The sequence below is a fragment of the Tilletiaria anomala genome (assembly GCF_000711695.1).
Source record: "Tilletiaria anomala UBC 951 chromosome Unknown K437scaffold_33, whole genome shotgun sequence".
Classification (NCBI taxonomy): domain Eukaryota; kingdom Fungi; phylum Basidiomycota; class Exobasidiomycetes; order Georgefischeriales; family Tilletiariaceae; genus Tilletiaria; species Tilletiaria anomala.
In genome coordinates this window covers 91,129-116,018 of record NW_013546989.1, presented here as the reverse complement: position 1 = coordinate 116,018, position 24,890 = coordinate 91,129, and the positions used below count along the sequence as shown (strand labels likewise).

At 58.5% G+C, this 24,890-nt stretch overlaps 10 protein-coding genes across 10 annotated transcripts; 5 read left to right on the top strand and 5 right to left on the bottom strand.

Moving 5' to 3' along the window:
* The first annotated feature begins 199 nt into the window (after positions 1 to 199).
* On the top strand, positions 200 to 691 carry K437DRAFT_104977 (uncharacterized protein). Its single transcript, XM_013388227.1, has one exon. It carries the CDS (start codon positions 274 to 276, stop codon positions 643 to 645), a length of 372 nt encoding a protein of 123 aa, XP_013243681.1. The 5' UTR covers positions 200 to 273; the 3' UTR covers positions 646 to 691.
* Positions 692 to 3,309: 2,618 nt separating this feature from the next.
* On the top strand, positions 3,310 to 4,368 carry K437DRAFT_223452 (HMG-box; the record flags this gene model as incomplete). The annotated part of the gene is made up of 2 exons (XM_013388226.1): positions 3,310 to 3,771; positions 3,874 to 4,368. The coding sequence occupies 2 exons, from the start codon at positions 3,310 to 3,312 to the stop codon at positions 4,366 to 4,368; spliced, it is 957 nt and encodes a 318-aa protein (XP_013243680.1).
* A 640-nt stretch (positions 4,369 to 5,008) lies between these two features.
* Positions 5,009 to 5,827, bottom strand: K437DRAFT_256088 (uncharacterized protein). The gene has a single exon (XM_013388225.1). The coding sequence runs from the start codon at positions 5,486 to 5,488 to the stop codon at positions 5,039 to 5,041; it is 450 nt and encodes a 149-aa protein (XP_013243679.1). The 5' UTR covers positions 5,489 to 5,827; the 3' UTR covers positions 5,009 to 5,038.
* Positions 5,828 to 7,209: 1,382 nt separating this feature from the next.
* K437DRAFT_268032 (uncharacterized protein) lies at positions 7,210 to 8,334 on the top strand (the record flags this gene model as incomplete). Its single annotated transcript, XM_013388224.1, has 1 exon — positions 7,210 to 8,334. The coding sequence occupies one exon, from the start codon at positions 7,210 to 7,212 to the stop codon at positions 8,332 to 8,334; it is 1,125 nt and encodes a 374-aa protein (XP_013243678.1).
* Positions 8,335 to 8,840: 506 nt separating this feature from the next.
* On the bottom strand, positions 8,841 to 11,509 carry K437DRAFT_256086 (uncharacterized protein). The gene is made up of 2 exons (XM_013388223.1): positions 10,624 to 11,509; positions 8,841 to 10,526 (listed from the first exon to the last, which is right to left on the bottom strand). The coding sequence occupies exons 1-2, from the start codon at positions 11,414 to 11,416 to the stop codon at positions 8,845 to 8,847; spliced, it is 2,475 nt and encodes an 824-aa protein (XP_013243677.1). The 5' UTR covers positions 11,417 to 11,509; the 3' UTR covers positions 8,841 to 8,844.
* Positions 11,510 to 12,176: 667 nt separating this feature from the next.
* K437DRAFT_235037 (mitochondrial carrier) lies at positions 12,177 to 14,060 on the top strand. The gene is made up of 4 exons (XM_013388222.1): positions 12,177 to 12,495; positions 12,634 to 12,836; positions 12,951 to 13,388; positions 13,509 to 14,060. The coding sequence occupies exons 1-4, from the start codon at positions 12,404 to 12,406 to the stop codon at positions 13,850 to 13,852; spliced, it is 1,077 nt and encodes a 358-aa protein (XP_013243676.1). The 5' UTR covers positions 12,177 to 12,403; the 3' UTR covers positions 13,853 to 14,060.
* Positions 14,061 to 14,124: 64 nt separating this feature from the next.
* On the bottom strand, positions 14,125 to 18,808 carry K437DRAFT_256084 (uncharacterized protein). The gene is made up of 3 exons (XM_013388221.1): positions 16,672 to 18,808; positions 14,932 to 16,577; positions 14,125 to 14,843 (listed from the first exon to the last, which is right to left on the bottom strand). Exons 1-3 carry the CDS (start codon positions 18,385 to 18,387, stop codon positions 14,291 to 14,293), a joined length of 3,915 nt encoding a protein of 1,304 aa, XP_013243675.1. The 5' UTR covers positions 18,388 to 18,808; the 3' UTR covers positions 14,125 to 14,290.
* Positions 18,809 to 19,039: 231 nt separating this feature from the next.
* K437DRAFT_256083 (putative SEC27-coatomer complex beta subunit) lies at positions 19,040 to 22,069 on the top strand. The gene is made up of 3 exons (XM_013388220.1): positions 19,040 to 19,583; positions 19,660 to 21,865; positions 21,970 to 22,069. The coding sequence occupies exons 1-3, from the start codon at positions 19,176 to 19,178 to the stop codon at positions 22,002 to 22,004; spliced, it is 2,649 nt and encodes an 882-aa protein (XP_013243674.1). The 5' UTR covers positions 19,040 to 19,175; the 3' UTR covers positions 22,005 to 22,069.
* A 275-nt stretch (positions 22,070 to 22,344) lies between these two features.
* K437DRAFT_104737 (PLC-like phosphodiesterase) lies at positions 22,345 to 23,992 on the bottom strand. The gene is made up of 2 exons (XM_013388219.1): positions 23,458 to 23,992; positions 22,345 to 23,374 (listed from the first exon to the last, which is right to left on the bottom strand). Exons 1-2 carry the CDS (start codon positions 23,797 to 23,799, stop codon positions 22,628 to 22,630), a joined length of 1,089 nt encoding a protein of 362 aa, XP_013243673.1. The 5' UTR covers positions 23,800 to 23,992; the 3' UTR covers positions 22,345 to 22,627.
* Positions 23,993 to 24,059: 67 nt separating this feature from the next.
* K437DRAFT_268026 (uncharacterized protein) lies at positions 24,060 to 24,750 on the bottom strand (the record flags this gene model as incomplete). The annotated part of the gene is made up of 3 exons (XM_013388218.1): positions 24,060 to 24,143; positions 24,246 to 24,302; positions 24,595 to 24,750. 3 exons carry the CDS (start codon positions 24,748 to 24,750, stop codon positions 24,060 to 24,062), a joined length of 297 nt encoding a protein of 98 aa, XP_013243672.1.
* Between the last annotated feature and the right edge of the window lie 140 nt (positions 24,751 to 24,890).

The window sequence follows — 24,890 nt, the reverse complement described above, 5'->3', positions numbered from 1 at the left end:
GTCTACGGAGTTTTAGCCCAAGCTCCAAAAATTCAGACTTCAGAATCGGGCTCGCTGCGGCAACAAGTTAGTTCAAACACCCGAACAAATCCCCGAACTTCACAAGCGTGATGGTGCGCTAATCCTGACTCCGTTGTGCACGAAACCACATGGCTATCCCAGCTACATGAGCCTACATAAGGGGCCCAAGATTTAGGTGTGTGTTTTAGGGTCAGCCTGGATTACCTGGCAAATACTCGTCCCAGAATCCTAAACTAGCCGGAAATAATTTAAATGATGACCAAATGTTTTGCTATTAAGATGGAGAATCTGTTAGATCTGCTTGCACTATGCCTCCAGAGCACGAATCCGGGGGTCTCGAGGGCAGTTTCCTGCACCCGGAAACCCCTTGGGCGGTTAGGCCAGTGGCTTATACCTGAAGACTTTCCGGGGCCTTTTCAGGGGCCCGGTAAGATCCCGGGGAAGGGGAAAAGAAGCCATCGGTATTCCGGGGGTTTTAGCGAGAGGCCCACACAGCTTTTAGGTCAAATTCTAGCATGTGTGCGACCCTGCATAGTGCACTACCCGGATAGCGGGCATTGTTGGGCTTTTGACAGTATGGGGCAGCCGTCTTGGCCTCTTGAGGCAGCTTGGAACACACATTGACTGTTTGCCACTCATCTCATGCATCAAGCATGACGATTCACTCAAGCGCGCGGGCCTGAAGGCCGTCAAGGCGGTCCCAAATGTTCTATTTCCAGTCCACGAGCATCCTCATGAACATATATGAGAAAGTCTGACGATTTGCACGTGAAGTTCTGTTACCCTGCTCCTCGGTTTCTCTGGTTCTCGCGCCGGTTGAGTTATTGCGCAAAGGCACGTGACGTCAACTGGACGTCCAGTAAGTGCTTGTGTAGGTGACCCGGACAAGTCACGGAAAGCGAGGACTCGGTAAGGATGTCCAGCCCACATTGCTGATTGGGCCCACCAGGCCCCCAGGTGCCACCCACTTAGCCACCATCGCGCCAAGTGACCTCAGGACCTGGCCGAGTGACCAGGACCACAGAGTTCCTCTCCCCCTCAAGGCCCCTGTGCAGGTCTCTGCCCGCATGCCACAGTGCGCAGGCGGAGGCTCATAGGTTGGATCCCGTGACTCTTTTTTTCTTGTGACCCGCGCTTCTATGTATGCGTAAGTGCGAGTGTGTGTACATACATTGTGTGCCGCGCCAGCCAGACCCGTCGCTTGCGAGCGAGCGCACACAAACAGGGCTGGCTCGCTCCTCACTGGCTTGTTTTGATCTGGCCGGCCGGGGGCGGAACTGGAGATGGGCGGGCACACGGCACCGCCCTGCCAGTGGTGCTTATTGTGAGCGAGCCACTGGGGCCGCCTTGGGGCCTTGGGGGATGATGCTGCCCATCGGATGCCCGCCGCGCGCACCAGGTGCCAGCAAAGCAACGGAAACGCATAACAGCGCCGCGAGCCTCTCTTCGCCCCTCGAGATGAAATTTTGTCCTCCCTCTCTCGCTCTCTCTGCAGGAAAAGGGGTGAACTGCCTTGTTTGCGCACTGTGACCGTCGCTCCCATCGCCCATCTTCCCCTTTCCTTCCTCCAGTACCGCCACAACCACAGCTCCGCAGCACAAACGGCAAACCCCAGCACACTCCAAAACGCACTGTCCGTCAACAGGACCAACGCCAGTCCGCCAGTCGGCCAGTCAGCCAGGCCCACACAGTCACACAGTTTCAATTCATCCCCATTTCTGTCACTGTCTCTCCTTCGCCTCTCTCTCGCGCTGCCCGCCCGCACACACCCTGCTTGCGATAGGGCACCTCGAAAGCTTTTCGACACTGACGGCGTTTCTGCTTGCAAACCAAGAGAGCACCGCAGCAGCAGCACATCCGCCTGGGTCTGTTGGTCTGCCCATCTGCCTCCTTCCCATCGTCCATCGCACCGGAGCAGCTTTCTAGCTAAACACAGCTGTACGACCAACCCATCCCATCCCAGCCCAGCCCAGTGCAAGCTGTGCTCTCGCTCGCTCTTCCCAGTCCCACCCACGACACCCAAGGTCGCGTCACAACCGCGACCTAGATTAACACAAGATCATCCTCCCCATCCACCAAGACCACACCGCCGCCATCCCCAATCGCCTTGGTGAGTACCACGCGTCCGTACCACCGCTCCCTTCCATCCCCGACGCGTCACGCAGTCAGTGCAACCACATAGCTAGACATCTGCCACCGTCGTGTCCGTCTGGCGCATTGGATCTATCCCCTTTCGTAGGGTACAGCGAGTCGCAGGCGACACGGCAAAGCGCGTCGTGCCATCGTGACCGTCAACGACGTCGGTGAACGCGTGTCATTGTGCGTGTCTTCATCCGCTTTGACTCATGAGAGACAGCAACCCCTTTTAAACATGCTACATCGACGCGTGTTGTTGATTTGAACTTGTCCTTCTTGACTTTGGGACGCGTCGAACTGACAAATGCGTCTTGTCCTTCTTGCAGAACCCACGCGTGAGGTGATTGGAGCCCATGCAGGGTAAAATGGAAGATTCCAACTCTTACTCTCACATGCAGCACGGCCAGTTCGGCGGCGATTCTGCTCACAACAACGCACAGCTTCAAGGACACGATCAGCACGGTGTAGGAGGTGTCTACGATTCTGGTGAGCAAGGTCGCGTGTCCGAAAGTGTTTCGAGTGAAGTAAATATCTAACCAACGCGTTTTGCCTTCAGCTCATCATCAAGGAGGATACAGCGGCGGTAGCAGCTACAACAACTTGCCCCCCGGTTACCCACACGGACACGTTGGCATGGCGTACTATCACCCCAGCATGTACGGCTTCCCGCCGACAATGGTCAACCCGGCCTCCATGGGCACCGGCAGCCAGAGCGCGTCTGCTGCCGGCAGCGCCCCGGCTGGACATGCTGCCGCGGCCGGCAGCCAGGGCGGTGCCAACGACTCGAACGCTGCCAGTCAGCACTACATGCATTTTGGCCCCGGTCAGCATCACTACTTCGCCCAACCCGGCATGATGCCCGGTGTGATGCAACACGGCCAACTGCAGCCCGGCCAGCAGCACGGTCAGCAAGCCGGCCAGCACCACGGTCAACCTGCCAGCTTGCAGGTGCAAGGTTTCCCGCACGGATCCGCCCTCCCCGCGGCCGGTGGCCACGTTGGTAACGCCGGCGCGTCCAAGAAGCTCAGCGCCAAGACAGGCAGGCCCAAGAAGATCAAGGAAGGCGCCGCCAACGCCAAGAACGCTGCTCAGGTCAACGCTGCCGCTGCTGCGGTTGCCGCCGCAGCCGCCGGCATGCCCGGCATGCTTGCGATGAACCCAGCTCTCGCCGTGAGCGGCAAGGGCAAGGCGGGCAAAGTCGACGCCCGGAAAAAGCCCGAGAAAGAGCAGAAGAAGGTCATTCGTTCGCACCTCAAGCAGCCCAAGCAAGCGCCCTCTGCGTGGCAGCTCTTCTTTGCCGAGGAGCTTTCCAAGCTCAAAGCGCAGAAGCCTGAGGAGCGCCTCAACGTCGCACACGTCGCCAAGGGCGCTGGCGAGCGCTACAACATGCTACCTGACTCGGAGAAGGCCAAGTACCACAAGGAAAGCCTGAGGCTCAAGGCGCAATGGGAGAGGGATATGCAAGCCTGGAAGGAAAGCCTCAGCCCCGAGGACATCAAGCTCGAAAACGCGTACCGCACGCAGCAGCGCAAGGCCGGCAAGAGCAGGAAGAGCAACCTCAAGGACCCGCACGCACCCAAGAAGCCGTTATCGGCATACTTCCTCTTCTTGAGGGTGAGTTGCGTTGACACACTCGTTACTTTTGCGTTTTTTGCAACCGTGAAAGTGCTATGCTGACGATTGCTTGGCTCTTTTTCCGCTCTTGCATTCGTGCAGGCCATCCGCTCAGATCCTAAGATGACTGACGACGTCTTCGGAAAGGAGGGCGAGACGACCAAGCAGAGCGTCCTCGCCGCTGCCAAGTGGCGCGAGCTGAGCGACACGGAGAAGCAGCCATTCCTCGCCAAAGCCGATCAAGACAAACTGCGGTATGAAGAGGCGCGCCGCGTGTACGAATCTGCACAGGCGCGCGGCGTCCCGCCCGCCGAGGCAGCCGCCGAGGCTGAGCGTGCCGGCAAGGCGGCCGCGCAGGCAATGGCGGACAAGAATCCGACGCTGCAGGCGCTGCAGGCCGCAGGCCTGCCCGCTGGGATCAGCTTCAACATGGACGACGAGAGCAACAACCCCAAGCATCACCTCAACACCGCCTTTGACGACGCCGACGACAGCGACAGCCGCGATCAGGTCGGCAGGGACCAACACCTGCAGACCAAGGGCTCTGGTCGCGCCGGAACCGGCTCGCGCGCCACCAAGGCCGAGCGCATTGGGTGATTCAAGCGTTTTCTTCCGGATGGCGACGCGGACGCGGACGATCAAGCACGCTCTGGAGCGGCAACGACAAGCAGACAAGCGATCGGCCTTTCTATACCCCGCCGCTCCTCCCGCATGGCTCGCTTGCCGTGATCCTTGCTGCTGCTGCTCCATCCTCCTCTGTTGCCAACCTGCTCGCCACGTCAACGCAAAACTACCCGCCATGAGCCGGCCCGAAAGAATTGTATGACTATGCCGCTTTTTTCTCTTCATTCGCCTCTCAACTTCTTTGAACCCCCGACCTTTTTCCTTTTCTTTCTTTCGATTCGGATCTTCCCTACGCGTTCTTCGCATGACGGATCTCTACGCCTTTTTCGTTCTTTCATCCATCCGTCTCTTGTTTCAACACTGCCGTCGTGTTGTCCAGTATCTTTCACCCCGTTCTCTTCTTTTCTTCGAGGAGCTTGCATGGCGCTTCCCAAATTTCCCGCTCAATTCTTTGGAGACACCAGACGCGCAGCGCCGAGCGCACCGCGCGGTCCATTCAGTGCCCGAAGTGTAGTGTATGTAACTGTGCTATCCCGAACTTGTTTCATCACATTTTGCTGGTCTGCAGTGCGACGCGATGCGTGAATACCATGCTTGGGCTGATTGAGCACGGGGCTGGATGTACCGATGCGGCGTACCGGCCTCACGTCGTACCACCCAAACACGGGCGCAGGTGGCAACTGCTTCGAAAGCTTTGGCTTCGCGTGCTTGCGATACTACAAAACAAAGGACGAAACGGACGGGGGTCGTCTAAGGCCTGCTTGTGGCGGGTGGCGTCTCTGAGGGATCCGGTCGCCACGGCGTGCCTCACCTGATGCGGTTCTTCAGAGATAAATATCTGCTCCTGCGTGCGGTCAGTCGGCAGTTCGTTCGTTTGTTCGTGCCCGAGGGACTGCGGCCAGGAGAAGAGATTCGTCTGTGTGAATGCGAGGAACAGTGACGCACGCTTGGGAGCACCAGTAATCCTCGCCCGGCTGCCGACCGAACGAGCTGCATACACGTTGGACAGCGTGAGGTACGTGGTGCTCCTGCGTCCCTGCCTATGTGCGATGGATGGGGCGACGTGAGGCCCGGGAGTCTCCCCTCGACTCATTGTGCTTGAATACGAAGTGTCTAGCAGCCGGCACTTGGACTCATCTTTATACTATAGTGAGAGCCCAGCCCAAAGATCAAGACCAGTTCTCTGCTGCTGCTGGGCTATTGTTGTGGGCACACATTCTAGCCATCATTGCCAGAGCACTCCGGAAGATCTTCCAGCCTGCACCTGCTGAGATCAAAATGCCCGCTACATAACAGACGCTTGCTGCTGTCTTGTGAGTGCGGGCCATCATGGACGGGCATCACGCCTGGAGCCGCCCAGCCAGGGGCCCCAGGGAATCGGGAGGGTCTGATTGGTGAACAACGCTATACACCCACATAGGCGAGACTCTCGTCCAGCACCGGTGAGAATTGAATATTGATGAGAACATGCAACAAGGACACTTTATGGGGCTCGCGACGTATAGGTACGCATTGGCGCCCAGCGCACACCACACTCTGCACTTCCTTCGCCCACAGCTTACAGAGCATGGCTGGAAATTGTGGCGCAGAGTGCTTGTCATGTAGGAGTGCAATGGGTTGCCCACACTCGTTTCTCACACTCTCGCGTTCACGACTTGTAGAGATACATACTGCGGGCCTCTAGGGCCCAGGGGTTTCTGTCCATGTTAGTCCATGTTGCTCTCTCCCCCTCCGCAGTACTGCAGTCAAGTCTTGACCGTATTATGGCATCCATGTTCGCATTAGACTTCGACTGCCGCCAGAGCCGGATCGCAGTCCAGGCAAATTTCACACGCTCCGCGAATCGCGATAGAGCCCCCGGCTACCCCATAAGAGAGAGCCAGAGCGCAGAGGGGAGTGCCGATCACCCTAGACACTGAGGAGACCAAGTCGGGTATCCGGTAGGGCACATGACATGTAGCGCGGACTGTCTTTAGGTAGCTTGCCTTCGACATTGTATAAAGGTCCTGGCCATGTCATCTGTTGCTAGGGCCATTCAGTTCGAACACTCTGGGGTCCTGGTAGACATACCCGTGTGTTACTTCGGGGAGCAATCGGTGGTCTCTCTGTTGAGAGCGAGCAGCTTTGACCCTTCCTCCGGTGCCTAAATCCCACCCAGCCCCTCTATCCTGCACGCTCGGAGGTGTTTTTTTGGCCCAGACTGAACTCAATGTTGTCTTGCTCTCTATCGAAGGTCCTTGTTAACCCCTCTACCCCGCGCATCGCTCCCTCGCCTTCCTTGTCTTCACGTTCAATTGCTGATGCACGTCGACAGAAGCGCAACCGACGCCCCCGACGAGACAAGAACACACCCAGTCACGGACTTAGCACAAGCTGAAAGCGCCAGCACAGTTCTGACACCAATCGCATTCCACCGGCTTACTCCGGGTTTGGCGTAGTCGTAGATAGTCGATTTCGCGACTTCCTGGTATGCAATTCCTTTCTCGAGGCATTTCTCAAATAGCAGCATTACAACTTGCCTGTCAAATACCAGTTGCCTCGAACTTGTACACAGCTCATTGTGCTGCCAGTGTTGCTTGAAACAGCCACGCAGAGCGGAGAGACGTGCTTCGCAGCCGGCTGCCGCTTCACTTTACCCACCTCTTGTCGGCTTCCCATTTCATACTTCATCCACGGCGGGCTTAGAACGGGAACACCACGTCTGGCGCTTTCACGCAGCCAGGTCCAAGCCTTCCGTTGTAGGCGCGGCGCATACAGTGCACATCTACCTCCCGGCAAGACGGTAACAGGGAGCAGACCGAGAGCGCAGCAACTATGGCGCTTAACATTGACGACCTCATCGGCTCGATGCAGCACAACTTTGCTGCCGGCGAGCGCGGGCACGAACTCAACGAAGTACGCGCATCGCTGCTGCACAGCTTGGGTCCGCAGGCGATGGGCCCACCCACGAGCGTTGGAGTGCAGCCTCGCGCGTACACTACGCAGATGCACCACTCCGCATTCAGCAGCAGTGCGAATAGACGCTCAGGCTCCTCAACTGGCGGCTATGGGCATGGGCAGGGGAGCACAGGGCGCAGAGCCGGCGCAAATACCTCGACAAATGGGAGCATCGCAATCAATGGGCATGGTCATCTCGTATCCTCGGCGGCAGTGGCAGCGGCAGCAGCAGACTCGATGGCGATGAGCGTGTCGCCAGCAGCGGCGACGGCAGCGGCACCGCCATCCTCATTAACTTCATCCAGCGCATATCCCATGCCCGTGCAGCTACCAGTGCGGCAGACCGGTTTCAGCAGCAGCGGCGCGGGCGGCGCCGGGAGCCCCAGCTCAGGCGGCTCGGGTTCAGCGAGCTTTTGGCCAGCTGGAAGCCCGATGACCATATCGTACGAAGCGCAGAACGGCGCTCGGTCAGCCTCGATGGGGTCAGGAGGCGCCCTCATGGCCGGTCTACTGGCGTATGGCAACGGCGGAGGGGGAGGAGCCGGCTCGCCGAGTTCGTGTTCTCACGTGTCCGCCTCCTCCTTCGGCGCCGGGCCGCCCAGCAGCAACGGCTTCGTCCCTGCGCCGGCTAATACGCCGCAGCAGACGCCCGTCGAATGCAGCAGCATGCTTGCACAACAGATGCAGGTGCAGCGCCGCTTCACGGGCGGCGAGCGCCGCTTCACGGGCGGCGAGCGCATCGACGAGAGCTCTGTTGCCGACGACGCAGCAGCTGCGGCGGCGGGATTTGCGCTTCGGAGCGGCGACACGGACAATCACTCGCCATCGCATGCGTCAGCGGCGTCGGGGTCGTACGTGGTGGGCGGAGGCGTGCGAGCAGCAGGCTTCGTTTCCTCGTCGCACAGCCCTGGTGGAGCGCACGTCAACGGCAGCATGACGCCCATCAAGCATATCGTCGGAGGCTTCTCTCCACCTACCTTACATGGGCAAGCGCCGATGTGAATTGCTTCTCGCTCGAAGTGAACGCCAGTCAACGCATTGTGTCCAACTTTCCCCCCACACCCCTGCGCCGCGCTCGCTTTTCATCCTTGCTTTCACTTTCCATGAACGTAAGACGGCCGGGCACACAAGACTGCAAGACGGAGGCTGTTCAACGGCCGCGAACGTGCACAGAGATGCTCGCACCTAATCCATTTTTTTTTGCAAATCGCCCGTTTGCTATTTGTCGAGTTACGACGTGTTGATTTCGCATCGGTCATTTTAGCACTGCGCGCACACGTAGTCCCACTTGCACCCATCGCTATCCCGAGCGTATGTTAGCAACATCGGCCTTTGTTGTATTTGTAAGCATCCAATACATTTGAACAAGCATCATCATCAGCAGCAGCAGCAACGGGGTCGCTCGGAAGCTAGTGACACTTTGACAGATGCTCGTTTTCTGTGGAGTGGGAGATTGGAGCAGGTAAGCAGCGATCATCAATTTGTTGAGGTACGTTGGCACAGGAAGGGCGGCTAGGGATGCGGTGTATGATATACTAGGATACAATCGTGCTGGCTGACGCCAAAGTGGTCTAATGGTTGGTGATCGTCATCGAGCGGCATGAGCGGCAGCTCGCCAAGCCCCTTGACCAGCGCACGTTCCGCTGCTTCACGCTGCTCGTTCTCGTCGTTGTCCTTCTCGCGCTTGCGACTGCCGTCGGCTGATCCTTCAGGCTGATCCTCGACTCCGGATCCAAGCAAAGCCCACATTTGCAAGCTACTGCCAGCCACGACCGATCTTCTGTGTACTCCAGCTTCGGACACGGCAAGTGGCGGCGGCGGTGCGAGCCGCGCAAGCTTAGCACGTACCATGCGCAGGGGTGTCGAGAGCAGGAGTTTGAGCGAGGAGTCATGCACGATGCGCAGTGCTGCTTCTCGCGCGCCATCGCCACCGGCGGAGCCAGCGACGTGACCCGCGGATGACGGTGGTTGAGAGAGAAAAATGATGTGCAAATCGAGCAGCTTGCTCTTCAGTGTCGCCTTTGCTGGTCTCTGGACGCCTGCTGCGCGATCCGGAGCAGCAGACGCAGACATAGTAGCGTTTGAGTCTCTGTACTTGGCGGCCAGGTCCGCGAATCTTGGGAGTGGCACCGCCGCATTCGTCGACGCCGCTGCCCATGTCGATACCGTGGACGCTTCCACGTATTTGGAAAGGACGTACACCTCCGCATCACGCCTTTGCTCTGGGCGGATCATGCCGCCGTTCAGCGTCGACAGCGCAGGCAGACGTGCAATTAGTGCGATCGTCGCGTCTCCTGGATGGAGCGTGCGCCATGACTGTGCTGTCGTGATCGGGTGGAGTTCGTCCTCGTCCGCCTCTTTGCTTACCGCAGAGCTGGCGGAGGTGCCATGAGGCTGCGCATCCGAATCCAAAGAAAGTCGAGTGACCTCCGAGCCAAGGTCAAGCACCAAGGTTTTTATGCCTGATGGCGCGCCACGTGTCGCTCCTTGTAGATACTCACCCTCCTGGTCTTCCAGCTTCCCGTCTGTATTTGCGACGCGCACCCACTCATCCAGCGCTTCCAGGTCGGCCCATGTGTGCAAACCCGGGTTATTTGAAATGTTCACATGCGCCAGCAGCGATGCAGGTAAGGGTGGTGTTCTTTGATCGCCAGGTGTGTTGGTATCTGCCTCCGGCAGCTTACTGATCTGTTGTTGAAGATGCTGTGGCGGAGGCACGATCGCCGCCAGCCTGTTGTGCGAGAGGTTTAGGCGCACAAGCCTTGGAAATACGGTCGCGATGAACGTGACGATATCACCGGCCCAATCGCTCAGCTCGTTTCCAGCTAGGTTGATCGTGCGCAGCTTGGTGTGTGGTGATATCACCGACCCAGCAGATGTGTTTCTTGTGGCGCTGCACGAATCGAGACTGAGCCGCCGTGCTTTGTTGCCTGCGAAGCTAAGCTCTTCAAGCGCAGGCATGCTGCTCGTCACGACCCGCACGACGTCTGGCCAATCCACGAGGGTGCAGTCTAGATTGAGCTCTTTCAGCTTCGGCGCCAGTGTGAGCGCTGGTGCAGTAGGTAGGGTGGGAAGACGGGTTAATCGGTTGCCGGCCAGGATGAAACTTTCCAACAGGGGAAGCTCTGCCCAGATTGCAGAGACGTCCTGCCATGTCGAAAGAAGGTTGTTGGAAAGGTCCAGGACAGTGATGTCTACGTGGCGTGAATCACGGCGAAAGGTGCGAACCAGGTTTCAGTCCTTCGAACCGCGCATCTGTACTACTTGCAAAACAAAACAGAACCGGCTCACTTGGACATGCCTTCTGGATATCACCTTCATTTTCTCCTGTGAGCTGATCAAAAGCGCAAGAGACAAGCAGACGCTCTTCTTCCTCCGTCTCGTCGTTGCCAGGGGCTTCCACAGGGAAACTCCCAGACTGAGCTCCACCTTCAGCCTCGGGAAAGTGCTCAATCTTTCCTTGTAGCGCGACGTTACGCAGTCTATCCAGCCTGCCCACTTTGCGCACAACCTTGTCCAGATAGGGAATCTCGATCTCGATCTCAGCAAGATTCTTGCGGCTGTACTGCGCATTCTGCCTTTCGCTAGGGGAAAGAGTGGTGGAACGTTCCTTCGGGTTGGGTGCATACTTGTCGCGCAGGGCTTGAAGGACAGACGCGCCAGTGATCAGACCTGAAGCGGTGGGCCGTAAAAATGATGCTGGCCCAAATGTGTGTGCTGTGCTGGTCGCTGCCGCTGCTGGGGAGCTTGTAATTTTTGAAGCTCTCTCTTTCTGCCGATCTCCAGAAGCGTCCTTGCCCTCAGAATCACACGTTTGACAGTGGTACAGGCACTCGAAGTAGCTCCAACCGCCATACTCTCCCCAATGCTTCCCTCGCCTCCGGTCGTCCCATTCGACGCCGAGCCAAGTACCCGAAGGAACACGACCACCATTTGAAGAGGCACCCAGAGCACCAACGAAGCGCACGGTGCCGCGCGAATGGTGATGTGAGATCCGCTGGCCCACGGAGAACGCACGGGGAGTTATAGGTGAGAAGGACGAGGTGGACCCACCATCCGCCAGCGGGTCCTGCAGCATGCTCATTGCGAGCCGACGCTACGAGACTGGAACTCGGCAGTTACCTGGTCGCACAGTCCTCCACCAGGCATGGCCCATAAGATGCCGTAGATCTTCAAGCTCCCAGGTGCAATTAGCGTATAGTTAAGTTTACGAGTCGAAAGTAGATCATTCTTTGTATGCGGCGCAACGGCCAAAATCCGATTACGTAAACCCTAATCCTTCACTCTCGCGCTGACCTTCGCAGACCATGATTTCCGGGCTTCGCGGCTTTCACACCCTGTGCATACCTGTGCTGGCCGACCCACCACACCGTCTTCGTCATGAGTCTACACCACCAGATAAATAGCCACGAGCCCACCTTGCGACGGCCGCAGAGACAGTAAGCAAGCAGTAATCGACGAGCGCCAAGCTGTGCAAACTCGAAGAAGCGCGTGGTGACCTGGGCCTCCTAAATGTACACACCTGCCTCAGTCAAGTTTAGTGAGAACCTCTTGTTGCCGTACCAGGCGCGGGGGCACTTGGGGCGAGGGGCCGGTTCGATGTGAGCCGGTAAATAGCGGAAACCGTTCATCTCCCCTTGCCCGGTAGCCGGCGGCAACTGCATATCCGGTATTCTAAGGCCTAGAATCCGGGTCTACTCCCTGTTGTTAATGCACAATCCATGCTTTTTCACCAGTATTTTCACTTACCGCAGACTGGGCCCCTCCGATGGCCGATTGCACAATCATCTTCAGGTTGCAACGCTCTAGTTTGGATCTCAGTCTCCATCAGCATCCAGTCCAGAAAAGAGTCAGCCACCACCATCATCTAATCCACCTCTTCTCTTGTCCATTACACTGAAACATCCTATCGACCCAGTTAATTATTGTCAAGTCAAACTCGAAAGGACCTAGAGCAGCAAAGGTAGACTGGTCAGCGGCGAGCGCACGGCGACATCCGAGCAGAGTCAGACTTCTAGCAGATAAAAGCAAAGGAGCAATAGCTGATAGGGATCCAAAAGGCGGAGACAGGATGGCGCAAGAACCGCTTACCCCCTTCGGAAATGCCCTTGCCGGCGCACTCGGAGGCGTATTCTCGAACGCAGTATGCTACCCTCTTGACACGTGGGTGAACCAGATTTCTCTTTGCTGGCAGTCGCCGACGCATCATCTGACCATTAATCTCCCCTTTCTCATCTGTCTGCGTTTCTCCCGGAACATGCTTCGTTTCCTCTACTCACATTTCTGTTTTTCGCGAAGCAGCGTCAAGACCCGCATTCAAGCCGGAAGCTCATCTGTAGTCGGTGCGAGCCCAGCGGCAAAAGCAGCAAGGGATCCCAAAGCTGTGACAGTCCGTAAGGATGTTGGCCTATTTGAGGGTGTCCTGGCCATCGCCAGGAGCAAGGAGGGCCCTCTTAGCTTGTACAAGGGGTTCGGGGCCAGCATGGTGAATACTTTCTCCACACGTGAGTGCTAATCGAAGATTATCTGCATACCATGATTTTTTAAGCTGACATTTCATTCCGACGGTGATGCTGGATCGGCCTCCGCATTCGGTCCGCCCCCTCGCCCCTTGGCAGAATTCGCCTACTTTTACTGGTACACTGTCGTCCGAACATTGTACATCACGCGTGTTCTGCGTTTGCCGAAGAGTAGCAAGCCACCAGGTATCAGCACAGCCGTAGAGCTGCTCCTTGGTGCTTTGGCAGGCACGCTTGCGCAGATCTTCACCATTCCCGTCAGCGTCATTGCAACACGGCAGCAGATCGGCTCCGCTCCTGCGTCATCATCAGGCGAATCGGCAGACAAGGAGAGCCTCAAAGATTCCGTTGCAGACGAGAAGAGAGCTTCCGACAAGGCCAACACTGTCGCAAAGAAGGTGTTGGACGATGAGGACAGCTTCCTCAGCGTTGCAAAGGACGTTTACCAGCAGGATGGTATCACCGGCTTTTGGCGCGGTCTGAAGCCTTCGCTCGTGCTCACTATCAACCCAGCAATCACTTACGGCGTCTTCGAACGTGAGTGCAGCAGGCAGTTACTTTCTATAGCAGACTCTGCACTTGAGTCATCGAATGCTGGGATTGCTGACAGGTTCGCGCGTGGCTTTTCGTGCCACTCTTCTGCTTCCTTTCTTGCAGGTGTCAAGAATATGGTGTTGACCGCCTCAGGCGACGCAAAGATGACGCCGGGCAAGTCATTCCTGATCGGCGCGCTCTCCAAGACACTCGCGACAGTCGTCACCTTCCCGTACATTCTCTCCAAGATTCGGCTGCAGGCGCGCAACACGCCGTACACCGGTGCGATCGATGTGCTCACCAAGATCGCAAAAGAGCGCGGAATCGCCGGTTGGTACCAGGGCATGCAAGCGCAGATCACCAAAGCGGTTCTTGCACAGGCGCTGCTCTTCTACTTCAGAGACTACTTTGAGATTTGGACCAGGAAGCTGCTCCAGGCGAGCAAGAAGACGACAGTCCGGGTATAAAGCTGCTGAGGAGGGGGTAAAAAAGTCGCGCAGCGCAGCACATCGCTTTTACGCGGATAGATACCGATATGCTAGCCTGCACTCTTGCCACCAAGCCCTGAAGGATGAGAGGCGCGCGAGTGTGATGCGCGAGGGCTTTCCGAATTCTTATTGGGTAGTCCGTGTCTTGTATCACTATGTTGCACGAATTGATAGATCACATAACCACACAGTGTTCCATCGTATCAGCTGTTCCTAAAGATAGCAGCGCCGTCCGTAGGCAAGGGGTGGGGGACGATCTTTTTGTGCACATACGAGTGAGACGTGACTACAGCAAATATGCAAAAAGGTGCAGCAAACTACAAATCCAAATGCAATCGAAAATATGACTGAGTGTCTATGGCAGGTACCTAACGATGGGGCTACAAGATGAGCGGGTTCCGCACGCTATCTTCCACATCACTCGTCCGCTGCACCTGCCATCAAAGCTGTTGCAAGCGAGAGACTACGATGGCGGTGATGCGCCGGTACGGCGGCCGATTGGAACGGGAGATGATTAAGTTGCTCCTCGTCGAAAGCGAGCTCGTCCTCTTCGTCGTCAAGCGCAGCAGTAGCAGCAGGAGCGCCGCTGCCACTGCCGCCTGCTCGACGCACAGTGGTATCGCCAACATCCGTTCCTTTAACACCGTGGTCAATGATGTCGCATTTGTCGTCTTCGCCATCTTCTCCGCGAGCTCCACGTCTAGCGCCGCGCTCGTCCGCTTCGTCCTCAGCAAGCTCAAGTCCATCATCATCATCATCGTCGTCGTCATCGTCGCCCTCGCCTTCCCCATCAAAGTAGTGCTCGTACTGCGGCTCCTCATAGTGTGGTCCGACACGATCAGCATCCAGGCGCGGATGGTTCGCGAGCGAGTGCCCTTGTTGCGCGGCTTCTTTGCGGCGCATGAGCAGGTAGCGCTGGCGGCATTGATGATACGAGCGCGTGCCGACGGCACGTGAGATCAGTTCCCATCTGTGACCATGAACCATGCAAACACCAGAGTCAGTTGCACAGTTCATCACTCCGAGTCATTGAAGCATCCGCGAGTCCCTTAACGCACCTTTGGCCGTACTCCTTGATAGCAGCACGCAACTTTCTATCCTCCGGGTCCGTCCAACGAATGTACGGCACGCGCTTCTCCTTTGGAATCTCTGGACCGCGCTTGAGCTTGGCTTTGATGTGACCACGCGCGGGTGAAGTTTGAACACCAGCTTGTCCATTGTTGCCATCGAGCGCACCGCTCCCGTCGTCTTGCTGCTGCAGCTGCTGCTCGTCTACTTCCTGCTTCACATCAAGCTGCATGGCGTTGCGTGCCTCGTCGTCTTCTGCACTCGAATTGGACCAGTCGGAATTCTGGCTTGGATGCTGGCTCGCAGCCGCTTGATCCGCAAGCAAATCGAGCGCGCTGAGCTGCGACGCGGGGCATGCGCCGTCTTCACCGGCGCTCGCGACGCTGCCGGCGCCACTGAACGCAAGTAGACTTTCGGGCGCTGTGCTCGTCCTTAGCCTGCGGTTGCTGCCATTGACGTTGTTGTGGCCAAGACTGTTGCTTCCTTCCGCATAATCATCGGTAGCTCTCAGCTCTGCCTCGCCAGACGCGACACGGCGACGCTTGGGGGTGCCGCGGATCCCAAGGACGGTCTCGTCGAGCGCCATACCTCCAAAGCCAGACCGTGCGCCCTTCGGGTAGTACTCGTCCTCCTCGGGTCGGATATGAGGCGGGTGCATCGACCTCGGCGGCGGATTGGACACGCGTGTGCCCCCGGGCGTGACGAGCTGTGCGGCCTGCAGGAGGCCATCGATGCCAGAAGAAGCGTAGGCGCTAGCACTGCTGCTGGCGCCGCCAGGCGTGCCTATGCATTCATGCTCATCGTCGCGCGCGGAGCTGATGTTCTGCCGCCGCCGGGCCGTCGCGGCACTTCCTGGCGTCACAGCACCTGTGATACAAGCGAGCAGGTGCGCGGAGCGCGGCGTGCGCGGCGTCGCGGAACCAAGCTTGAGTGACGCAGACGCCGATGCGGCTGAGGATGGGAGCTCGGGCGTCTGAGGCGGGCGAAGCACGTCCGTCGTACCCGCCGGGCTTTCGGCAGCAGCAGCAGGTATGGAAGGCCCAGCATCGCCGATGCCGCTGCCATTTCGCGGAAGCGCGCTCACGAGCGCTGACATGTCGATCCTCTCCTTCGGAGGCCTATCCGCGACTATCCGCTGTTGTTGGTGCTGTTGTTGCTGCTGCTGTTTCGCTCTGGACCCCCGAGGCTTGACGGGTAGAGGCGGAAGCGCAGCGGCCGCGACGGCACGGCGGATCTCCTCCTCCTCCGCCGCCGCAGTAGCAGCAGCCTCCTTGGCCTGCCGACGCTCCTTCTCCCTCAGCGTCTTGGCCGCGAGAAGCAGGTGCTCCGCTTCGGCGTCGCCCATTACAGCGACCTTCTTCTTGCGCGCCTTCTCGCGCGCGCGGTGGCGCGAGCCCGCAGGGCCATCGGCAATCGCGGCAGCGTTCCAAAGTGCGACGGCCGCGCCGCCGCCACCGGTGATGCGCTTACCCTCACTGCGGACGAGGAAGCCGCGCAGCATCTGCAGCTCGTGCTCCAGGCGGCCCAGCTGCGCCTCCGCGTCCTTAACGCGCGCTTTGAGGTAGCGCTTATCGGCCAGCAGCTTGTTGCGCTCCTTGACGATGGCCGGTAGCGGCGAATTTGGCCCTCCCATGTCCTAAATATCGATGAATGGGTCAAGTGCGAGTCAGTGCGTCAAGGTTTCTAATGTTGAATTCGTATCGAATACCCTATTAGTTCAAGAGACTCACAAAGGAAGCATCAATGTTATTCAGCATTGCACTCCTCCTTCCATCCGTCTGCCCGGCTGCAGTGCCATCATCCTCTCTGGCCGCTCTTCCAATGTCGGGACTGCTAGTCGACTGTTGTTCCTGCTGCTGGTCTACCAGCAAAGGTAATGAGTCATTCCCTCCTGACACGCCCTCCACGGCACTGCGTGCGCTTTCTGCCGCGTTGCATTGTTGCTCTTTCTGCTGTTGCTCGCTCGCCAATGCTACCCGTGCAGCGTCTTGGACAGATTGCTCGGGGACTTTTGCACTGGTGGCTGCCGATGTGCTCACTCCGTCAGCTTCGCAGATGCTTTCCCGTCGTGTTTCCTGCTGGTGTTGCTGCAGTTCCTCAGCTTGCTGCTGCGCACGAGAGTGCGAAGAAACCGACTTATTCCTGCCCTGCGCCGACGACAATGATGAGAATGCTGCTGTCTGCTGCTGCTGCCGTTGGTGTAGAGCGCCCGAGCCACCAGAATAACCCACGAGGCCGCCCCAGCCGGTGACTTCGTCGATGATGCCCTCCTTGCGCTCATGCAACAGGCGCTCGAAGCGCTGCTCGGCGCGCAGCAGCATCTGCGCGAGCATCTGTGCGTTCTGGCGCACGCCGTGCATCTCTGCCTCGACGCGCGCGCGTATCGCGCGCTCGGCGTGCAGCGCGCGGTGCCCATGCATCGTGCTCGCGCTGAGCGCGCTGAGAGCTGAGAGGCGCACCTTGCTCAGCTGGCTCTGCAACAGGTTCGCTTGCTCTTCGCGCGCCCGCACGTGCTTGACAAGCTTCTCGATCTCCTCCTTGCTGCGGGCGGCAGTCGACGACACAGCTTCCGCCGTCTGTGCGCTGGACGACGACGAGGAGGAGGCAACGGACGGCGCATCGAGCAGATGCAAGCTCTCCCTCAGCCGCAGCTCGAGCTTCCGCACCTCAACCTCGGGCAGAAGGTCTTCGTTCCGTGCGAACGAAGCCAGCTCAGGCGGGTCACATGTGAACTGCCGGATCTCCTCCGTTGACGGGCCGAGCGCAGGGAAAGCAAGGTGGCCAAATTCGGTCGTGTCCTCGTCCAGATCGAGATGCGTTGCGCCCAGGATTGGCGATGGCGTCCGTGAGCGCGTAGGGTCATACTGCTCTTCTTCCGCTACAAGGATGGACCGCCTTGCGCTGCAGCTGTGCAAATTATCAGGATGCAGTTCGTCGTTGATGTATGCATCGTTCTCGGCATAGTTTGCTGGTACTGCTGTAGGTGGCGGAGGGATGAGCTCCGTGGTACAGCTAACGTCTACCGGGGCCCGCGTAGGGTTGAGAGCAGAAACGGTGGCAGGCCCAGATACCGATGTCGGCGCTGCTTCCGATGCATCTCCACCGGTGTATATGTCATGCTGCTGTTGTTGCTGCGAAGGCAGCGCAGGTACAGCAGCGGTAGCACCTCCAAAGTTCTGCTGAAGCCATTCGAAGTCAGCGGGTGGCATCGGAGGGAAGGAGGCGCCTGCCGGGCCGGGGGAAAAGAACGATGGATCCCAGCCGTGGGCGTCGTCGTCGACGGTAATTTGTTCCGCCGCCGCCGCCGCTGCTGTTGATGATGCTAATGCTGATGCTGCTAGGTGCACACTGCTCACTACGGACTTCAGTGGTGCATAACCTTGGTTTTGACCTTGTGTTACGTTTGATGTTTGCTGCTGCAAACGCTGGCACGGATCGATGTCCATGATGGCCCGTAGTTTGAACGTCTGTACTCTGGCCAGGCAGACGTCAATTGCGTGGCTACAGAGTCCTCTTTCTTCAACGCGTGCTCCTGCAGCCAAAATACAGTTGTGTAGATGGCGGGATGTGTGCAAGGCAGGGGAGTGTGCGTGGAGACTCGATCCGCCCCCGGAGCTTGCGGCTGTAGGTGCCCCGGATGGATGCTGGATGGGGAAGGCGATCGAGGTGAGCGTGGTGTATGAATGTAGGTTCTATGTCAACCTTTCTTCTGGCACCCTGGGAGGCATCAGCGCCTTGTGACGGCGGGTGTTTCTGGCTATGACGCCGTTTCAAGACGCCATTTGTGCCAGTGTCCGCTGTCCGGCTGCCTAGTCGTATCCTGTGCAATGGATGGATGGATAGATGGTGAGCAATGGGGAACCGGATGGGCCCACATCTCAGTTGACTGTACGCAATGGAGGAAGCGATGACGAAAAAGGGAAGGTGGCGTCGAAAAGTGTTGGTTGGCCGTCCGCGGGGGAGCGACGCGACGTGCGGGCAGGGCATCAACCCTACTTTGCCTGGTGTCGCAGAAGCGGGAGGGAGTGCCCGCGCCACCACATCACAGAAGAGTCCTCCACTTGACTCCCATGTTGCATAACAGTATAGCGAAGACCTCACCTGGGGAGCATGCATACATCCTAGCAAAGCCGCCTCGTCTGGACGCGAAGAACAAGGGACGAGGGCACAGGCATAGGCATAGACATAGGCACAGGAATCCCAAACGCAGACATCACCCGCACCTGTCGCAGCCATGCCGATGCTCCTCGACATCCAGCGCAAGCTCTTTGCGCGCACCGACCGCATCAAATCCGTCGACTTCCACCCTTCGGAGCCATGGGTCATCGCTGGCCTGTACAGCGGCTCGGTCCAGATCTACAACTACACCACCGGGGCCCTCGTCAAGACGTTCGAAGTCGCGCAGGTGCCCGTGCGGGCCGTCCGCTTCGTTGCGCGCAAGAATTGGTTCATTGCCGGCAGCGACGACTTCCAGCTGCGCTGCTACAACTACAACACCAGCGAGAAGGTCAGCCAGGTCGAGGCGCATCCAGACTACATCCGATGCCTCGCTGTCCATCCGACACTGAGCCTGGTCCTCACTGCCAGTGATGACATGACCATCAAACTGTGGGACTGGGACAAGAACTGGAAGCATGTTCAGGTCCGTGCCAATCCAGCTTTGTCTCGAGACCTTTCGTCGTCGCATTAACCCATCCGGTCTCATCTCCTCTGCACAGACATTCGAAGGGCATACACACTTCATCATGCACCTGGCATTTAACCCGAAAGACTCCAACACCTTTGCCTCTGCCTCCATCGACCGCACCGTCAAGGTGTGGACCATCAGCGGCTCGGGCTTTGGATCGTCTGGAGTTTCGGCGCCCAATTACACGCTCGAAGCACACGACAAAGGCGTCAACTACGTCGAGTACTACCACGGCGGAGACAAGCCGTACATCATCACTTGCGGCGACGACAAGACGATCAAGGTATGGGACTACTTCTCCAAGTCCTGTATCCAGACGCTCGAGGGGCATGTCTCCAACGTCTCCTTTGCTGTCTTCCACCCATCCCTTCCACTCATCATTTCCGGCTCCGAGGACGGGACGGTCAAGCTGTGGCACTCGAACACCTACCGGCTCGAGAACACGCTCGACTACGGTCTCGAACGCTGCTGGTGCGCCGCCTACCGCAAGAATGGGAATGACATCGCGCTCGGCTACGACGATGGCCTCGTCGTCGTCAAGCTCGGCAAAGAGGAGCCAAGTGTCAGCATGGATGGCTCCGGAAAGGTTATCTACGCACGCAACTCGGAGGTCCTCAGCGCCAACCTCGCAACGCTCGCCGACGACGTTGGCGCCGCAGCGCTCGTCGACGGCCAGCGCATCGCGATCCCCACGCGTGAGATGGGCAACACAGAGGTCTACGCGCAGCTGCTCCAGCACTCGCCGAACGGCCGCTTCGTCACCGTCTGCGGCGATGGTGAGTACATCATCTACACGGCGCTCGCGTGGCGCAACAAGGCCTTCGGGCAGGGCACTGGATTTGCCTGGTCGCTTGACAGCAACGGCTACGCCGTCAAGGAGACCAACTCCAAGGTCAAAGTGTTCGATCGCAACTTCAAGGAGCGCTCTGGCCTGCTCAACGTCAACTATTCGGTCGAGAACGTCAAGGGCGGTGCGTTGCTCGGTGTCCTTGGCGCTGGCTTTGTCTGCTTCTACAGCTGGGACACCGGTGCACTCGTCCGGCGGATCGACGTCGACGCAAAGGACATCCTCTGGTCTGGCTCGGGCGAACTGGTCGCTATCGTGACGGACGATTCGTTCTACGTGCTGCGATTCGACCACGGGGCCTACCAGGACTATCTCGAGAGTGGCGCGCCCGTAGACGACGAGGGCGTTGAAGATGCGTTCGAGGTCATCGTCGACGTCGCGGACCAGATCCGCACGGCCAAGTGGACTGACGAGTGCCTGATCTACACGACCGCAAGCAACAAGCTGCAGTATCTCGTCGGCGAGCAGACGCACACCATCAACCACACCGACCAGGAGTTGTACCTGCTCGGCTACATTCCGCGGCATGGGCGCGTCTACGCGGTCGACAAGGACGTGAACCTATACAGCTACGCCCTCTCCCTCGCCGTCGTGCAATACCAGACCGCCATCCTGCGCCAGGATCTGGACGCAGCCAAGGAAATCCTCGCAATCGTGCCGCAGGATCAGCTGAACCGCGTCGCGCGATTCCTCGAGAGCCAGGACCAGAAGGAGCTGGCGCTGCAGGTGTCCACTGACCCAGATCACAAGTTTGACCTAGCCATCGCGCTGGACGACGTTGACACCGCACTAGAGATCACGCGCTCGGGCCCACAGTCAGGATCGGAGATGCGCTGGCGGACGCTGGGCGACAAGGCGCTCGAGCGCTGGGACGTCAGCTCGGCGCACGAGTGCTTCGACAAGGCCGGCGACCTGAACGCGCTGCTCCTGCTCGGCGTCGCCAAAGGCGACCGCAGCATCCTGCGCAAGGTCGCCGAAGCAGCGACGGCAAAGGGCCAGACGAACCTCGCCTTCGCGGCACACCTGCAGCTCGGCGACTCGGGTGCGTGCATCGAACTGCTTGAAGCGACCGGCCGGATATCGGAAGCGGCGCTGTTCGCGCGCACCTACGCCCCTTCGCGCGTGCCCGAGCTGGTCAAGCTCTGGAAGGCGAGTCTGGCGTCGTCCAAGCGCACCAAGCAAGCCATCCTCGCGGACAGCATCGCCGATCCATCCGTCGACCCGGGCCTCTTCGAGGAGGGCTGGGGTGAGGCGCTGGCCACGGAACGCGACGTCGTAGCGGCTGCCGCTACATTGCAACAGCAGGCGAATGGCTCTTCAAGTGCTGCCGAGCACGACACAACTACACCTAGCGTGGGAGCGCCACAGACGGACAAGATGGTCAATGGAGGTGAGTTGAGGTCTCCCGACTCCTTTGGATCTCAGACCAGCGACAAAGCAATGTGGACTGACATGCCATCACTTCGTCGCAATGCCATCTTTGAAACACTGCAGGGAAAGCGTCAGGGATCGTTGACGCATCAGCATGAGAGCCCGCTGTGCATGTACACATCTGACGTTAACGAGGCGAAAGTGATCACGAAAACATACACACACACACACAAAACTAAAAGTTGGCTGTGTGCCTCCTTGCTGTCGATGGTTCGGTCACCCGTGTGAAAGAGACCCGCAAGCAGAGAGAAAAATATGATTGCGATGGCGCAGCACCGATGAGACGAGAGCTCGCTCGGTGGTTGTACAGTGGGCTAAATGGATCGGGCAGAAGAGGTGGGAAGGAGCCGAAGAAGGTCGAGTAGATTGGGATGGTCGACTTGGCTCTGAGGCGAGGCGCGCAGATCAGGCGAGCGACGACGTCATAATGGTACCTGGGGCAATGGGTTGGATGAAGAAATGTCCATTGGTCTACCCCTCCTTCTCCGCGGCGGGAACCTGTAACGCGGCATGCTTGGGAAAAATGAAGGAGTGATGCAGAGCGTCCGGGCAGTGAACACTGATCGATGAATGAGGGCGGATGACACGAGACGAAGACTGCTGCTGATGAGGTGGGTTCCCGTGGAATGCAGGTTCCTGGTTTTGGCCAGGATAGACTGACACGGGAAAACAGAGATTAAAGAGCCGTGCTAATGTATGTGCAGTTGCGGTAGCGAAGCATCTATGCTGCCGGAGAAGCCAGGCTGGCCGTAATCGGGGGTACGGCGGCGTTGTCGGTCGGCGATGGCTTGAGCGCGTCGGGCGAGCCGATGACCGTCGTGGCCCCGCTTGTATCTTCATGCGGCGCGGCGGCGGCGGTGACAACCTTGGCTGCGGCTTCACGCAGAGCGCGGTCGTCTGCCGCTTTGAACGACTCGCCAGCGCGCTTCTCGAGGTTGGCGACCCACATGGTCTGGATGACGAACTGGGGGAGCATCCAGTACCGCCACGACGCCCAGCGGAAAAAGAGGCCGACCTGATCCTTGCGCGTCGCGGCAAAGTCCTTGGCCATGGCGACGCGCAGGTCGCGGAAAATTTCCGTCTTGTCTGTCAGGACGGCCTTGACGCCCCAGCGCGTCGCCTCGATCATCTCGTCTGGGCGGTTGACGGTCCAGACGTACACGTCCTTCCCTGCGCCTTGCGCCTCGCGCAGGAACGCCTGGCCCTCGGCGCCGACCAGACCAGCGAACCACATACTGAAGCCGTCACAATGCTTCCAAAAGTACTGCCGCGCCAGCGAGGGGGAGCCGCCAATGTGGATGCGGCGCAGCAGTGGGACATGCTTCAGCGCCGCGTGCAGAAACTTGGGGTGCCACAGCCCGAGGATGATGCGCGGCGACAGCGCCGTCTCGCAGTCTGAATATCGGTTGACGATCTCCCTCATCAGACAAAACAGCCTGTCTGGGTCGTTGTCAGGCTTGATGTCGATCTGTGGCCAGTAAATAAAGAGGGGAAGAGGTCAGCAAACGAACACCTTCCCACGCCTCTCTTACGCATGCGCAAAGGGCTCACGTTGACCTTGACATGCATGCACTCTGGACGCATGAGGAAGTCGCACAGCTCATGAAACGTCGGAATCTTCTGGACGGGCGTCTTGGTCGTGCGGATGTTCTCAATGTTGCCATGGTACGGCTGGTCCCGGATAAGGCCCGAGCCGTTGGTGGTGCGCTCTAAGGAAGGGTCGTGGAACATGACGATCACGTCATCCGAGGTGATGTGGACGTCTGCGGCGGTGATGTGCGCGACAGGTTCGCGTAAGGAGGTCGAGGCGAGTTGGCCATGTGAGAGAAAGACGAGCGCATGAGCTTTACACCCCTCCGGGGTAACATGGTGCAGCCAGCCCGCTCGCATCATCCGTACCCTCCAAGCGTACCCCTTGCTCCCACTCTCTATTAAAGGGGTGACCCAAGCTGCCCCATACTGTCCCAAATCCGGAATGTACGGTGTTATTTCGACACCATGCCTTCCCCGCCGACCAAATTGCTAACCCAATGCGCCTCCGAACCCAGTCGATCGATCAGCCTCGCACAAAAGAGGGAAGACCGGGCAAAAAGGGGGGAGGAAAGACAAAAGGAGGGGGTGGGGAGGGAGATGGTGCAGCCATAGATCGACTACTAACCGCTTTCGATGCCTTCGGCGCCATCGGCGACAGCGCGCTCAAAGGAGGCGAGAGTGTTCTCAGGGAACGCGCCGGAGGCCTGCGAGCGTACGAAGGGTGTAAGAGACAAGGCGGCAGTGGTGTCAGCTTCGCGATGAACAGAGACGCGCACACACACATAGGGCAATGAGCACCAACTTACGCCACGGTGTCCCCAGCACTCGGGCATGGGCGGCGGCGTGTCTTTGAAATGCCACGACTTTGTTGCGTTGCGCATGGTCGTGTGAGCGAGCGGTATCCGTGCAGGTAGTTGCAAGTCGGTATGTTGGTGGCGCGGATGTACAGGAAAGTCGAAGAGAGCAACGGGTCAGCGCTCGCTCGGATGACAATGGTACGCATGCGTGTGCACAGGTTGTGCTCGAGCACAATGGACCTCGGCCTGTGTGGTTAGGATGCAAGTGTGGAATATAATATAGGGAGAGGACGACATTTGATGTGGTACAAGCGACAAGCGAGAGAGTATAGTGGTATATGCCATGGTCTATACTCACGTTACGACGGGGAGCCTTGCCGTTGGTGGCTGTACGAGAGTGACGATTGTCCAGTTCATCGTCAGCGGCTGGTGCTGTGCGTGTGTGTGTGCGGTTGTAGGAGGGCGAGGAGGGCTCAGGCATGCTGCGCGCGGCATGCGAGATGTTGAGGAGCATCGTGCTCCGCAGGTGAACCAGAAATCGGGTTACTGCTAGGGATGAATGTGGATGCGGAGGGGGAGGATGACGCGGTGGTGGTGGAGTGTGCACGTGCACGCGTCCGTGTCCACGTTCCCTGCTGGCCCGTGCCAAGTGCG

What these genes read in the sequence shown, in the direction of transcription:
- K437DRAFT_256083 (XM_013388220.1), top strand. Translation starts at nt 19,176, where the DNA reads ATGCCGATGCTCCTCGACATCCAGCGCAAGCTCTTTGCGCGCACCGAC. An exon ending in AGAACTGGAAGCATGTTCAG is followed by an intron (nt 19,584 to 19,659) that starts GTCCGTGCCAAT and finishes TCCTCTGCACAG; the next exon opens with ACATTCGAAGGGCATACACA. An exon ending in GGACAAGATGGTCAATGGAG is followed by an intron (nt 21,866 to 21,969) that starts GTGAGTTGAGGT and finishes GAAACACTGCAG; the next exon opens with GGAAAGCGTCAGGGATCGTT.
- K437DRAFT_256088 (XM_013388225.1), bottom strand. Translation starts at nt 5,488, where the DNA reads ATGAGTCGAGGGGAGACTCCCGGGCCTCACGTCGCCCCATCCATCGCA.
- K437DRAFT_104977 (XM_013388227.1), top strand. Translation starts at nt 274, where the DNA reads ATGATGACCAAATGTTTTGCTATTAAGATGGAGAATCTGTTAGATCTG.
- K437DRAFT_256084 (XM_013388221.1), bottom strand. Translation starts at nt 18,387, where the DNA reads ATGGACATCGATCCGTGCCAGCGTTTGCAGCAGCAAACATCAAACGTA. An exon ending in ATAACATTGATGCTTCCTTT is followed by an intron (nt 16,578 to 16,671) that starts GTGAGTCTCTTG and finishes ATCGATATTTAG; the next exon opens with GACATGGGAGGGCCAAATTC. An exon ending in ATCAAGGAGTACGGCCAAAG is followed by an intron (nt 14,844 to 14,931) that starts GTGCGTTAAGGG and finishes TCATGGTCACAG; the next exon opens with ATGGGAACTGATCTCACGTG.
- K437DRAFT_104737 (XM_013388219.1), bottom strand. Translation starts at nt 23,799, where the DNA reads ATGATGCGAGCGGGCTGGCTGCACCATGTTACCCCGGAGGGGTGTAAA. An exon ending in GCATGCATGTCAAGGTCAAC is followed by an intron (nt 23,375 to 23,457) that starts GTGAGCCCTTTG and finishes TACTGGCCACAG; the next exon opens with ATCGACATCAAGCCTGACAA.
- K437DRAFT_235037 (XM_013388222.1), top strand. Translation starts at nt 12,404, where the DNA reads ATGGCGCAAGAACCGCTTACCCCCTTCGGAAATGCCCTTGCCGGCGCA. An exon ending in GTATGCTACCCTCTTGACAC is followed by an intron (nt 12,496 to 12,633) that starts GTGGGTGAACCA and finishes TTCGCGAAGCAG; the next exon opens with CGTCAAGACCCGCATTCAAG. An exon ending in GGTGAATACTTTCTCCACAC is followed by an intron (nt 12,837 to 12,950) that starts GTGAGTGCTAAT and finishes GCCCCTTGGCAG; the next exon opens with AATTCGCCTACTTTTACTGG.
- K437DRAFT_256086 (XM_013388223.1), bottom strand. Translation starts at nt 11,416, where the DNA reads ATGAGCATGCTGCAGGACCCGCTGGCGGATGGTGGGTCCACCTCGTCC. An exon ending in TATCCAGAAGGCATGTCCAA is followed by an intron (nt 10,527 to 10,623) that starts GTGAGCCGGTTC and finishes CACGCCACGTAG; the next exon opens with ACATCACTGTCCTGGACCTT.